The sequence below is a fragment of the Ochotona curzoniae genome, unplaced genomic scaffold, assembly GCF_017591425.1.
Source record: "Ochotona curzoniae isolate NIBS_2020 unplaced genomic scaffold, NIBS_Ocur_1.0 contig_2404, whole genome shotgun sequence".
NCBI lineage: Eukaryota > Metazoa > Chordata > Mammalia > Lagomorpha > Ochotonidae > Ochotona > Ochotona curzoniae.
The window spans coordinates 8920535-8935612 of record NW_024465451.1 but is presented as its reverse complement, the minus strand read 5'-3'; the positions used below and the strand labels follow the sequence as shown (position 1 = coordinate 8935612).

The 15078-nt window shown below is 43.7% G+C and overlaps 1 protein-coding gene across 7 annotated transcripts in view; it reads right to left on the bottom strand.

Moving 5' to 3' along the window:
• The window catches only part of MACF1 (microtubule actin crosslinking factor 1), a 366624-nt gene that overhangs the window by 225739 nt on the left and 125807 nt on the right, over window positions 1-15078 (bottom strand). For all 7 annotated transcript variants that reach the window (XM_040974265.1, XM_040974263.1, XM_040974264.1 and 4 more), the window contains exon 2: window positions 6225-6286. In XM_040974265.1, the coding sequence (XP_040830199.1) occupies window positions 6225-6286 (62 nt within the window). The remainder of the gene's footprint in view (window positions 1-6224; window positions 6287-15078) is intronic.

The window sequence follows — 15078 nt, the reverse complement described above, 5'->3', positions numbered from 1 at the left end:
TAACCAATAAGAGTATAATTTGCTCATTCCAGGACAAAGTTTCCAAATAAATATCTGTGAACCCAAGGCATCTTCAATCAACTAAACCTAGAATTTTCAAGCCTTGATAGGTTTGACCATGCTACCAAAGACAACACTAATTGGGGTGCACTTGGGGAAGCAGGCAAAGGTTATTTGAGCTGCAGAATCCAAATTCTGAACCCTGACTCTCAGTCTAAAATTCAAAGAATTTTAACTGATAGCAGTGCTTTCAATGAGCAGTGGAGGTATCCCTGAAATACCCTAAGATGAGAAACTGCTGTAGGAGCCGGTGAGGCTGGTAGCCTGAGAAGAGATGAAAAATAGCCGAGGATTTGAGTCAAAGCTCTGGCTGGCCTCCAACTAACAATGCTGTGATGTGTTCCTCTGGCTTCTCTCTTCCCAGGCCTCCTGTCATCACACAGTGCTGAGACAGAGCTCCAACAGGCAGCATCAGCCACAAATGAGCAGCAGGAGTTAGAGCACTTGCATTCAATTGTAAATTTTAGGGGGCAAGCTTCAGCAGGATGGCTGCAGTTCTTCCCACTGTGGGAGAAATGAGGCATGGCAGGTGAATCAAGGGAGGCTTGTTCACTAGCAAGGCCATTCAGCTTTGATCTGACGACTTCCCACTGATGCTCAGCAGCTCCCTCCCGGGTCATATGATCTTGAGAAAGCCATGTTACCCCTCTAATTATTCGGTTATAAAAATTGAGAGGATAAAATATCTTTATTTCCTTCAAGAGGAGAATGGGCTTCTCTGACAAAATATTATTTATAGGGCCAGCGCTGTGGCGTAACATACAAAGCCACCGCCTGCAGAGCCAGCACTTCCATGTGGGTGTTGAGTTTGGCTGCTCCACTTCTGAACCAGCTCACTGCTAATGCACCTGAGAAAGCAGCAGAAAGTGGCTCAAATACCTGGGCTTCTGCATTCACATGTGAGACCCACAAGAAGCTCTGGGCTCCTGGCTTTGAACTGGTCCAGTTCCAGCTGTTCAACTATTTGGGGAGTGAACCAGTATATGGAAGCTCTCTCTCAGTCGCTCCCTTCAACTCTTTCAAGCACATAAATAAATCTTAAATATATATATTTTTTATTATAATATATATTAATGGGCCTGGCACAATAGCCTAGTGGACAAATCCTTGTCCTCCACGTGCCGGGATCACATATGGGTGCTGTTTCATATCCCATCCAGCTCCCTGCTTGTGACCTGGGAAAGCAGTCGAGGATAGCCCAAAGCCTTGGGACCCTGCACCCATATGGGAGACCAGAAGAAGCTCTTGGCTCCTGGCTTCAGATAGACTCGGCTCTGGCCATTGCAACCACTTGGGGAGTGAACCAGTGAATCGAAGATCTTCCTTTTCTCTCCTTCTCTCTGTAAATCTACCTTTCCAATAAGAACAAATAAATCTTAAATAAATAAAAAATATATATGTTTATTCAAGACAGAAACACATGAAATTCTCACACTGCTTGTACAGTGCTTCATAAAGGAAGCGGCACAGTACAGCCTCAGCCTTTAAGGAACACTCGAATGAGGAAATGAGATGTGTGAGCACACAGGGATCCCTTCAAAGCCGAATGTGATACAAATCAACTTGCGACTGATTTACTCTAAGAAATGAGAGCCGGGCCTGGCGCGGTGGCGCAAGTGGTTAAAGGTCCTCGCCTTGCACGCCCGGGATCCCATATGGGCGCCGGTTCTAATCCCGGCAGCACTGCTTCCCTTCCAGCTCCCTGCCTGTGGCCTGGGAAGGCAGTCGAGGACGGCCCAAAGCTTTGGGAACCTGCACCCGCGTGGGAGACCCGGAAGAGGCTCCTGGCTTCGGATCGGCATAGTATCGGCCCGTTGCGCTCACCTGGGGAGTGAACCATCGGACGGAAGATCTTCCTCTCTGTCTCTCCTCTCTCTGTATATCCGCCTTTCCAATAAAAAAATAATAAAAATAAATCTTTAAAAAAAAAAAAGAAATGAGAGTCAAGTTTCAGGAAAGTGATGGGCCTTAAGCAATTAAGCGGGTGATAACAAGGCAGAAATGTCTGGGATATATAATATAGGAATAAAGGAATAAACAAGCAAAGGGGTGTGAAGGCACACAGGGTTTGGGGAGCAGTGACTCGCCTCACATGGCTGCACAAGCTGCTCAGGAGACTGCTGCATCGTGACAGCCATCAATCAGAAGCCACCGAAGGCATTTACTCTCCCAATCTTCTTCCTGTCTCTCCCTCAAAACACAGTATCTGCTTTCAAGTCACAATCTAGCAGAAGGATGTGGAATGCATATAAATGCTATAGGGACAAAACAGGATGTAAGAAATCCAGTAAGGGGCACAAGGAAAAGTCAGTTACACATGGGAAATCAAAAGTTATATATTGGGCCCGGCGCGGTGGCGCAAGTGGTTAAGTCCTCGCCTTGCACGCCCGGGATCCCATATGGGCGCCGGTTCTAATCCCGGCAGCCCCGCTTCCCTTCCAGCTCCCTGCTTGTGGCCTGGGAAAGCAGTCGAGGACGGCCCAAAGCTTTGGGAACCTGCACCCGCGTGGGAGACTCGGAAGAGGCTCCTGGCTTCGGATCGGCATAGTATCGGCCCGTTGCGGCTCACTTGGGGAGTGAATCATCGGACGGAAGATCTTCCTCTCTGTCTCTCCTCTCTGTATATCCGCCTTTCCAATAAAAAAAAATAATAAAAATAAATCTTTAAAAAAAAAAAAAAGTTATATATTAATATATTAAGAAGTATTGAGCCTGGCATGATAAGTCAGTGGCTATCACATGGCTTGCATGTGCCAGGATCCCAGAATGCCAGTTCATGTTCCGGCTGCTCTACTTCCCATCCAGCTCCCTGTTTGGCTCCCTGCTTGTGGCCTGCGAAAGCAGTACAGGAGTAAATCTGACCTTTCAATAAAAATTAATAAATCTTAAAAAAAAAAAATAGAAGGATTAAGTTGGTGTTATCCAGACAAAATAAATTTGGGGATAGCATTCCAAAAAGAAGAAGCAACACAACAATGACAAAGAGTGTAAAATATCATGATGCCTAAGTCAGCAAGAGTGTAACATCTGAGGGGAATTTGGCAGTAGGAGTCTAGGAAAGGGAAGCAAAAGTTAGGGTTAGTAACGCACAGGTGCAGCGCAGGCTCTGAACTTGAGCTGCCTCTATCCAGCAGCATGACCTTGAACAACTGACTCACCCTCTCTAAATTTCATTTTTCTCAATGGCCAAAATGGAGAAATTACTGAAACCTACAATTTAAAGTCATTGAGGGATTATATGAGTTAAGCCATGTAAAGAATTTAGTATGGAATGCCTAATCTACAAGAGACTGTCAACAACAAACTATTACAGGGACAATAGAAAACAGAGTGGTTAACGTGAGATACAGAGAGGCCGTGGGGGACCGTACAAGTGATGCAGCTGGAAAGGAAACGGTAAAGCGATCTTTCTGAGGAAGAAGTGATTGATGGGACTCAGGAACAAGGGAAAGATTATGAACGACATTGGCCAAATACGATGCAAAGTTCTCAACTTGGACAAACAGGTACAGGGAAACTATTTCGCAATTTTGAATGTGCGCGATACTCACATGGGAATAATCTCAACAGCATCCAGACGAACACGTCCGTATACACTGTGAGAAACACAGGTCACTGGCTCAGGGAGGCCTGCCTCTTTATTCAACTCTTATAATTTGAAAGTCATCCTCTCCTATAGCTCCCTCCAAACAAATGCAGTGTAGTGGATTAAGCCACCACTTGCAATACCTCACCACCTTAGCTCTTCTGTTTCTGATCCAATTTCCTACCAATAATACTCCTGCAAAAGCAGCAGATGATGTTTCAAATTACTTGGGCCCCTGATATTGATGTGGGAGACCCAGTTAGAGCTCCTGGCATTCACTCGGCCCAGACCCAGCTGTTACGGCCATTTGGGGAGAGAACCAGCAGATGAAAAATCTCTCTCCCTCTCTCTCTCTCTGTATGTGTCTCCCTCTTTCTCTATAATTGTGCCTTTCAAATAAGTCAACATTAAAAAAATAAACCAGTGGTGCTAAAGAGCACGTATGATTTTTGTAATGACCTCCACAGCTCTAGCTTGCTTATGTACTGACTCAAAGAAACCGCTATTTGTGCCTTTAGAATAATGTGGTCTCAGGCATTTTTTAAAAATAAATTCATCTTTTAATTCTATTTTCCATAAACTTTAAAGAATTTTCAAATTATTTTCACTTTTATTTGAAAGGCAGAGTGACAGTGACAGGAGAGAGAAAATCGTCCTATCTGCTGGTTCACACCCCCATGCCTGAATGAGCTGCATCAGGTCAAAGCCAGGAACCCAGAACTCAGCCTGGGTCTCTCATGTGGCTAGCAGGAAACTAACTGCTTGCAATCATCATTACTGCCTCCCAGAATGTGCACAGCAGGGAGCTGGATTGGAAGGGGAAGTGCCAGGACGTGAACCAAGCACATGGATACCAGATGTGGGTAACGTCATAGCCACGTGTCAACACCTACCCCAGCCTCAGGGCAGCTGCGTTGCAGCCCACACATTCACCACGGTAACAAATGCAGAGAAATGGGTCTAAGAGACATGCACAAAGAGGTGAAAATGAGGGGACACAAGCCTCATAAAAGGAGAAAAAGTAGATGCTTGAGATGTTTACTTTTCACATAAAGTCCAGCTGCACGCAGACACCAGACTTAGCAAGGCAGTCCCGCACTCAAGCTACTTGTGGTTTTTTGTGTTCCCTGTGACTAAATCAGAAGAGATGGCTAGAAAAGAATACGGAGAACAAAACATGAAAATGGCCAAGATTAGGAAACTGGGGAACATTAACATGCAAGAAAAGCCCATAAAAAGCAGAAAGAAGGGCATTCTTAGAGAGAAGAGGGAATTCAGGAATAAAGCAAAACTCTAGGAGTCTACATCACAGAAGGCTTCAAAGAGCAAACAGTGGAGAGAGGGTGAAACTAGACCACAGCATTTGGCAACCAAGAGATCCCTGGAGACCTCTCTCAGATCAGCAGTCATGACCACTCAACTCGGGCTGCGAGGCTGACTGCCACAGCAGTCACACTGCTTACCCTCTGCTGCGCCTTCACCCTCATGCACTCTACCTTGGCTCCTTTCCTCCTTAAAAAATAATAATCACGGGGACCCGGTGTGGTGGTCTACTAGCTATAGTTCCCGCCTTGAACATGCCAGGATCCAATGTAGGAGCCAGTTCGTATCCTGGCAGCCCCACTTCCATCCAGCTCTCTGCTTGCAGCCTGGGAAAGCAGTTGAGGACGGCCCAAAGCTTTGGGACCCTGCACCTGCGTGGGAGACCTGGAAGAAGCTCCAGGCTCCTGGCTTCGGATTGGCACAGCTCCAGTTGTTGTGGCTGCTTGGGGAGTGATTCAATGGATGGAAGATCTTCCTATCTGTCTTTCCTCCTCTCTTCAATGAAAAATAAAATAAATCTTTAAAACATAATAATAATAATCACAAACTCTTCCCCTCAACCCTAACCATTCAGTAAATGTTCTGTATCTTGAGCTAAGCAGTGGCAAATCTCATGAGGATTCAGATTTGCACACTTTCAAAAAGAAAATAAAATCTCTGTCATATCTTTACATAGATTAAAAGTCAGATTAAAAAAATAAAGGGGCTTATAAAATAATTTGGAAAGCCAGTAGCAATGTTCTTAGACTTCTAGCATCCATTATATAGTATGCTCAGCCTGGGTCTTCTCGTGTAATGTTAATGCTGTCCTACTGCAGCCAGCATTGTCACAGCAGGTTAAGACTTTCCCTGTGACACTGTCATGTCACATGGGTATGGGAAATCATCAGAATATGGTCCAAGTACTTGGGCCCTGCACTCACTTAAGAAAAACGAATTAAGCTCCTAGAGTACTTTGTGCTGGTGTTTGTTCTCTCTCTCTCTCTCTCTCTTTCTCTCTCTGTGTTTTGGTCTCTCCCTACCTAAGTAATTGTTTCAAATAAAAATTATAAAAAATACTGCAGTACAAAAAAAAATGACACATTCCCACAATACTATGACCATATTAGTTTAAAACAGCAAGATAAATTCTACGTGTATCTTCCCAGACTCCATGCAGCACGCAGCCGCTGTGAGCCACCTGCTAGAAAGGACCAACAGACCCCGAGTACGAGAAGTCAGGAGTGCTATGGTAGCACACCGGAGGGAGTCCTACCTTCATCAAGTGCTTGTTGACCCATTTGGTAAACGTTTTCTTCTGAACCCGGTCTCGCTCATCTGTAAAAGAAAGAGCAGGCTTAGTGCTGTGCAAGCAACAAGTTTTCACATTCCTGCCTTGTGCATACTCCACGGTTTCTCAGAGACCACTTTACATAGGATCAGTTTTAGCCACAGAACCATGGGACATTGACTTGCTGGCAAAGTTGACCTATCTGAACTTCCTCTTCAATCCTGACCAGGCTGTTTCTTTATAGATCAGATAAGACTCACAAGCCTCAAAAATTACATCATGTCATGGCAACACCTCCTTGCCACAATCATTAGAGCAGAGAGAGGAACAGAGTGATTCCCTGCTTCCTTTGTAAGCTCCATCGCAATGGCCACCATTGACGGAAGAGGCGGGAGGCTAACTCCCCGGACACCACTCTGCCTCAGCAAGGCTCTGCTGCCTCCGGCTCCTGCCTTCCAATTTCCTCACCAGACAGATTCTCAAAAATCACCAAGTTTACTCTCACTGCACAACTCATTTCCCCCTTTCCTAGACAGTATATAAACAGACTCCTTTCTCAATTTTTCCTGATCTTTAAGAGTTGACAATGACTGCTCCACAGAGGTCTACCCTGAGGAAGCCCCTACTTTCTTGCACTCCTGATGGTCCCCAAGAGCCACTTCCAGATCACTTTGCCATCAGTCCTCCCACTGGTCAACTTATTTGAAGCCATGCTGCCCACCTCCTGCACCATCTCATTAAAAATCATCCTTGCTGTTCCCTGTTGACTACTCCCTTCTACTGTAACCTTCCATAAACAACTTGGGAAGTTGTTTCTGACCTGATCAGGCTCCGTTGACTTTCACCTGCAATTCATATCCAGCTTTCCCACTGGCCATTCTGGGTTTTATTCTTTCTCCAAACATATCAATTTACCAATATCTTTACCAATCTCTAATTATTCCCAATTTTCCATGACTCTATTTTTATTTTATAATATAAGAACTTCTGATTGTGTCCCTGGCTGTGGTGGACAACAGGGTGAAGCAATTCCAAGTTGTCTCACCATCACCCAAGGATTCTCACTCACGTAACCTTGTATTAGTGTGTTCATCCTGACCATCTCCAAACCTTAATTACTACCTTTGCTTGACTCTTCCAATTCTTTCCTAAATCAGAAATCATTTTAGAAGAAAACTACAAAGTATATATGGTCTGGTTCACTAGTAACTCACTGAAACAAGGTTCTATTTTATTTTATTTGGAGATGTATTTTTATTTGAAAGTAAAAGTTACAGAGAAAGAGAAAATGAGAGAGGCCTTCCATCTGCTAGTCTACTCCCCAAATGGCCATGATGGTCAAAGCTAAGTCAATCCTAAGCCAGGAGCTTCTTCCAAGTCTCCCACATGTGTGCATGCTGGGGTCCAATGACTTTGCCATCCTCCACTGCTTTCCCAGACCATTAACAGGGAGCTGAATGAAAAGTGGAGAAGCTGAAACACGAATCAGCATCAATATGGGATATTGGTGCTTCAGGTGGAGGCTTGGCTACTTATGTGACAGCACCAGCCTAAGGTTCTCTATATTAATGAGTTAGTCTCTTCTTACTGATACTCTGCTAAAAATCATATGGCATAGGGCCTGGCGCGGTGGCGCAAGTAGTTAAAGGTCCTCGCCTTGCACGCCCGGGATCCCATATGGGCGCCGGTTCTAATCCCGGCAGCCCCGCTTCCCTTCCAGCTCCCTGCCTGTGGCCTGGGAAAGCAGTCAAGGACGGCCCAAAGCTTTGGGAACCTGCACCCGCGTGGGAGACTCGGAAGAGGCTCCTGGCTTCGGATCAGCATAGCATCGGCCCGTTGCGCTCACTTGGGGAGTGAATCATCGGACGGAAGATCTTCCTCTCTGTCTCTCCTCTCTGTATATCCGCCTTTCCAATAAAAAAAATAATAAAAATAAATCTTTTAAAAAAAATCATATGGCATGATCCAAATACTGCCAATGTGCTATCTCCACCTGCTATGTACACACTTGTCTCAATTTGTAGTCATTCACTAAGTAATCCCAGCTTTGTCTCTCATTTCATTTTACCCTTGTAACCTTTCCTGCTTTGCAAGAAACAATTCTCTTCCTACTAGAGGCCACAGAATTAACAAATCTTAGAAGTTATATGGTCTGGGCTGGCACTGTGGCATAGCAGGTGCCCACATAGGTGCTGGTTCGAGTCCTGGCTGCTCCTCTCTGAAACAGATTCCTGATACTGTGTCTGGGAAAGTAGCAGAGAATGGCCCAACTTCTTGGTTCCCAGTTTCAGACTAACCCAGTTCTGGCCATCGTGGTCATTCAGAGAATGAATCAGTGGATGGAAAAAATCCCTGTAACTCTGCCTTTCAAATAAAACAGTAGTAGTAAATCAACTATTCAACAACTTCAACATCCTTTGCAAGTCCAAGATACCCATAGACTAAATCAGAGCCAGTCTGTAACTGCAGTGTCATCTAAATCACTGATACTTTGCTCATATTGTTTATTTTCCATTCATTACATGCTACCTCTGTTCCTTACTACCTTCCCGATGTTATTTATTCAATGAAGGGGATGAACCCCTTCATTCTCTTGTTTGTTGTTTTTGTACTTACTTAAGGAATCAACTGCTAAATCCTTTTGATGCTAGCAAAAGAAATAGCAAAGTCACAATCTACCTATTGAAGGGATGATAGTATAGCAAGGATGAGAAAAACGTCAATACAACCGGTAAACACAGAGTGTTCCAGAACATAACAGACAGAGTGGGCATCTGGCCTGGCAGTTAAAACACAAGGTGAAACCCCCACATCCCATACTGGTGAAGTGCCTGAGTCCAAGTCCCAACTCTGCTCCTCACTCCAGCCTCTTCCCATTCCAGAAGCAGCAGGTCATGGTTGTAGCAGTAGAGTTGCTGCCATGCATGTAGACAAGGGTGAGCTCCTGGCTCCCGGCTCCTGGCTCCAGCCTGTCCTGATCCCAGCTACTACAAGTGTCTGGGGAGCACACAAGAGGAAGAGAGATATTTCTCTGTTTGCCTCTCCCAGACAAACAGAAGAATTTTAAAAGAACACTAAGAGAAGCAGTTAAGCTTCCTTTTCTGTGTAGGAAGGGAAGACCAGTGACTCTAACTAGAAGTACAAGTGGGGCCAACGTCGTGCGTAATGGGTTAACCTTCTGCCTGCAATGCCAGTATCCCATATGGGTGCCAGTTCTAGCCCCAGTTGCATCATTTCCAATCTAGCTCTCAGCTGTTGACCTAGGAAAGCAACAGAGGATGGAACAAAGCCTTGAGATACTGCACCAACAAAAGAAATCTTGAAGAAGCTCCTGGCTCTTGGCTTTGGATGGGCTCAGCTCCAGCCATTGTGTCCATTTAGGAATGAACCAATGGGTGGGAGATCTCTCTTTCTCTCTGTTTTTTCCTCACTTTTGTAAATCTAACATTCAAATAAATACTATTATTTTAATAAGTAGAACTCAACCAGAAAGAAACAGGAATCAACAATGCTGTTATGTAAACTTATACCTATTGCAAACTCATGGAGACAAGAAAGAGCTCATATTCAGAGAACTCCACAAAATTAAGAGTATTTGAAAGATGGGATGTGTATTAGTCATCCGACTTAAACTGGACAAGATGAACTCGGCCTATTCATGATCTTTCACAACAAGCAAATGAGTTCAAACTTTGCTCTGTATGTGAAGGGAAACACTGAAAGATTTTTAAATGGAGTATAACATGACCAAATCCGTGTTTGAGAAAAATTAGCCTGGCCACCTTTACTGGCAACTCCTATTCTCAATGATCTCTTTGTCCTCCAAATCATTATGGCATTCACTCAATCGGCACTTATGGAAAGTAAGCTTTTAATACACTTATTCTCAGATCACCAGTGAAATCAATAAAACTCCTGGAAGGAGGAGATCATGCCTTACTTTTTATGTTTCCCACAACTTATCATAGCTGAAGCTCTACATATAATAAGATGTAAAAAACAAAAACAAAACAAAACCTTTTATGACGGGCCAACACAATTAGAGGACGCAGTGCAATGGTTCAGCGGCTAAATTCTCACCTTGCAAGTGCCAGAATTCCATATGGGTGCCGATTCAGCTCATAGCTGCTACACTTCCCACCCATCTCCCTGCTTGAGGCCCGGGATAACAGTAGAGGATGGCCCAAAGCCTTAGGATCCTGCACCCACATAGGAGACGCAAAGAAGCGCTTGGCTTCATATCAGTTCAGCTGTGGCCATAGTGGCCATTTGAGGAGTGAACCAACAGATAGAAGCAGATGAAAGATCTTTGTCTCTCTTTTTTCCATAAATTCTGAAATTCCAATCTGCTTTCCAATAAAAACAAATGAATCTTTAAGGAAAAGAAAGAAAGAAAGAAAGAAAGAAAGAAAGAAAGAAAGAAAGAAAGAAAGAAAGAAAGAAAGAAAGAAAGAAAGAAAGAAAGAAAGAAAGAAAGAAAGAAAGAAAGAAGGAGGGAGAGAGAGAGAGGGAGAGAGGGAGAGAGGGAGGGAGGGAAGGAAGGAAGGAGGGAGGGAGGGAGGGAGGGAGGGAGGGAAGGAAGGAAGGAAGGAAGGAAGGAAGGAAGGAAGGAAGGAAGGAAGGAAGGAAGGAAGGAAGGGAGGGAAAGGAAGGAAGGAAGGGAAAGGAAGGAAGAGAAAGAAAGAAAGAGAAAGAAAGGAAGGAAGGAAGGAAGAAAAAGAAAAAGAAAAAGAAAAAGAAAAAGAAAAAGGAAAGGAAAGGAAAGGAAAGGAAAGGAAAGGAAAGGAAAGGAAAGGAAAGGAAAGGAAAGGAAAGGAAAGGAAAGGAAAGGAAAGGAAAGGAAAGGAAAGGAAAGGAAAGACTGGCTAAGCCAACACAAACTAAAATTGCTACCTATGAGATTTCTTTTTATAAGTTGTCTATAAAAGGTATGCAGTTTTGCAATAATGTCAAACAATACATAGATGGAAAAGGACAAAGGTAACAACTTTTCTTTTGAACTAGTCTGTATTTTAAAGAAAGTGGGGGTGGGCAGCGCAACAGCTCAGTGGCTAATTCCTCCCTTTCCACGTGCTGGGATCCCACATGGATGGTGGGTCATGTCCTGACTGCTCCACTTCCCATCCAGCTCCTTGCCTGTGAGTTGGGAAAGCAGTAGAGGATTACCTAAAGCCTTGAGACTATGCACCACGTGGGAGGCCGCGAAAATGATCCTGACTTCTTTGGATCAGCCAGCTCTGGCAACTGTGCCCATGTGGGGAATGAACCAGTGGGCGGAAGACCTCACTCTTTCTATCTCTGTCTCTCCTTCTCTCTGTAAATCTGCCTTTCCAATAAAAATAAGCAAATCTTAACAAAAAAGAAGTGGAATTCACTTGAATTCTCTTTGGTCCACTACCTAATTTTTTTCATACCTTAAGATGTAAGTAGTCTAATTTAGTTTCTTCAGTCTAACTATCTAATTGTGCAACTCATCTACCAAAGCCTTGCCCAAGTGCTTGGATTATCCTCCACAGCTAGATCAGAGGTGGAGCAGCTGGAATTTGAACCTGTGCTCTAATGAGGTAACGGTACTGCAGGCAGCAGCTTTCTGTGCTATGCCACAGTGCTGCTCCCCACCTAATGGTTTAATCACACCTCTCCTCTTTTATCTGGAAATCGAAGTGACCATTATCCCCTTGTCTTTACATCTTCCATATCTTCTCCCCCAACAGTTCTCTCCCTTCAGCTTCCTGAGCATGTATGATGACAATGTTCACACTCCACTTCCTTACTCCTACTCAACCATGTGGCTTTAACTTCCAACTCTACAAACTCACTAAAACTGCTCTCTCCACAGCTGCTTAACTGACAATTCAATGGGCAGCATCAAATCCTATCTCAAATTCTCTGAAGCAGAAGACACTAATTGCCATGCCTTCACCTGGCAAATCTCTTAACTAGTTGGGCTTCCTCTTCTGCCAACCCCTTCTTTTCTTTTTATTCCATATTAGTTTCTGAAGATAACCAGGAACCAAGAGTCAACTGATGTGTATGGAAAGGAAGTGCTCATGAACCCCCTAAAATCAGATGCAAGTTGTTCTGACAGGGTAAGGGGGAAAAAACCCACCATTTTCCCAAAAAAGTGAGAAAGAGCTATTCTCTACATCTCCCAGATCTACCTGAATGGTTTTAACTGTAACATATACAATAATTACCAAATATATTTCTTCTGGTTGGATCTTTGTCCCCAAAATAGCTCTCAGATATCTAATTGTTGCCTAAAATTTTCAGGCTCACCTGAAACTCAATTTGTCTGAAACAGGAATCTCTTTCCTTCCTTCCAACAGGTTTCCTTGCTCTAACACATCCTTCTCAATGCTCCCAGCAATCTTTCGGGCAAGGCTGATTTTGTTACTGTCCATCTTAAATTCCTTCACTGAGGAGCAAGCACTGTGGCATAGCAAGTAAAGCCATACCTGTGGCACTGGCATCCTCTATGGGTACCAGTTCAAGTTCTGGCTGTTCCAGTTCCTATCTAGCTCCCTGATAATTTACCTGTGAGAGCATCAGGAGATGGCTCAAGACCACGGGCCCCTGCACCTATGCAGGACCCCCAGCTTAGGACCAGCCCTGCTCCAGTCACTCTGGAAATTTGGGGACTGAACCAGCAGATGGAAGATTATCCCTCTGTCTCTCAGTCTCTCCCTCTCCAACTCTGCCATTCAATAAGCAAATTAATTAAAAAAAAAAAATTCCTTCACTGAGCTTAAGCACTAAGCATTTTTTAAAATTTGCTTTAAAAAATTTTTTTATTGGAAAGTCAGATATACAGAGAGGAGGAGAGACAGAGAGTAGCTCTTGCGTCTATTGATTCACTCCCCAAGTGGCCGCAACAGCCAGAGCTGCTGTGCTGATCCAATGCAGGAGCCTGATTGGCAAGTAGGTCTGCCACGATTAGAACCAGCACCCATATGGGATCCTGGTGCATGAAAGGCTAGGACTTTAACCGCTAGGCTACCACGCTGGGCCTGCTAAGCATGTATTCTTCCTCATACTAAACAAACCTAGCCAGTAGTTATTACCCAAGATCATGAGGTAAGTAATAGAGGCAGATTTGACCCCAGCTCTGATTCCAAAGCCTGATGCCTCCATCCAGTAAAACATCCAAACTTTCTAACTTGAGATATAAGACTCATGTGATATGATGCCTCCCTGCCACTTATCCCTCTCTACCCTTCCAAAAATTCCAAAATGTAGGTTTGCTAAAAACAAACAAACCAAAAGACCTCTCACAAGGGGACCCACGTCTCTGAAGATCCTATTTCCTCTGTGTAAAATGTAGCTCTCCCTCTCTTGCCTGCTCATCCTTCAACACTCAACTATCACCTCTTCTGGGAGCTTTTCCTATCCCTTACACACACTAGTTTAGGTAACTATTGAAGGGTATCACTATTTATTTGCTCATCTGCGCTACCTTATTTGGAACAATTTGAGCACATTCCTGGCACTAAATAAAAGGCCTGCATTTGAAGTACAGTTCTATGCTCTGATCCAACACTGTCTGTCTACCGGTACATTATGAATCATTCAAAAGCAAGTGAGAAAAAAGCTTCTTTTTTGTTTCCCTAAGGGATACAGAAAAATCACAAGTGCTTCAAGAAGCTCAAAAGCACCTGAAAATCTAAAAACAATACACCCACGCTGACAGAGAAGGAAAATGGGCCTGCTCCATGATATTATGAGGGTTATAGTAGCAGAGACCAAAATGTTAATAATTCACAACAACACTAAGAAAACAATAATACTAGATGTACAAAATAATACTGAAGCACAACTACAGAGTTGGTTAATTCTAACAGTAGGAAAAGAGTTCTTGGAACTTATATTTGAACTATATCTTAACAAACTAACAAGAAGTGATTGGTATTAGAGCTAAATCTTTTGATAGCCCAAACAGGGGTTATAGAATTTCAAACAGGAAAAAGCATAGTGATTTGGAAACATGTAGGTACACAAGATGTGTTTTCAGGAATGGGAGGTAACCCAAACATTTAGAAATGTACTGAGAAAGGAGGCAAGCAGGGTCATCTAACTGAGCTCCAATCTGAGAGGACTCAGAAAGCCAGTAAGGACTGTGCACTTAATAGAACAGACAGATTGCACTAACACTTTCTGAAGCAGGATGGACTTTGGAAGATTAGTCGGGTATTGGACTGAAAAGGCCAAACTGCTCTAGAGACACACTAAGAGGGAGAGAAACAGGATAGGGTCTATTCTTACAGACTAAAAAATAGACTGAAAACCCTCAACTAGAGCAGAAACAGCAGGAAAAAGAAGGCAGGTAGCCCTTTCGTGAGAATGCAGAGGCAGAAACAACAGCCCTTAGCTGCTAAACTTTGTTGTTACTTACTAAATGCAGAGATAAGGAAAGAGCAGTCAAGATAATTCTAACTATCTCCAGTCAATGGTACCTCAAGACAATGAAAATAGGCAAAGATCTGGCGAGGATGGCTGGGGCAAAGCAAAGGGACAAATAACAAGGTATTAGCAGAATCTTGCAGACTGTTGGAATCTTAGCTGAGAAGTCAGAAGGGCAATCAGAATGCAAGCAGAGAAGACGTGCCATTTCAACAGATCCTCCCGAGTTATATTTGGGCTGCATCACTCTGTTTTTCAAAATCTTGTAGTGACCTGGTGACTCCCAGAAAACCTGAGGATTGTTCTCATATTTAAACCTCCCCACAATCCTAAGAAATTAAATTCCCAGTTTTTGCTCACTATATTTGTATTTGGAGGAGACAAAGTTAAGATCTGGCCTCTGACCTGAGGAATTCAGAATCCCTATGTTCTTTCAACT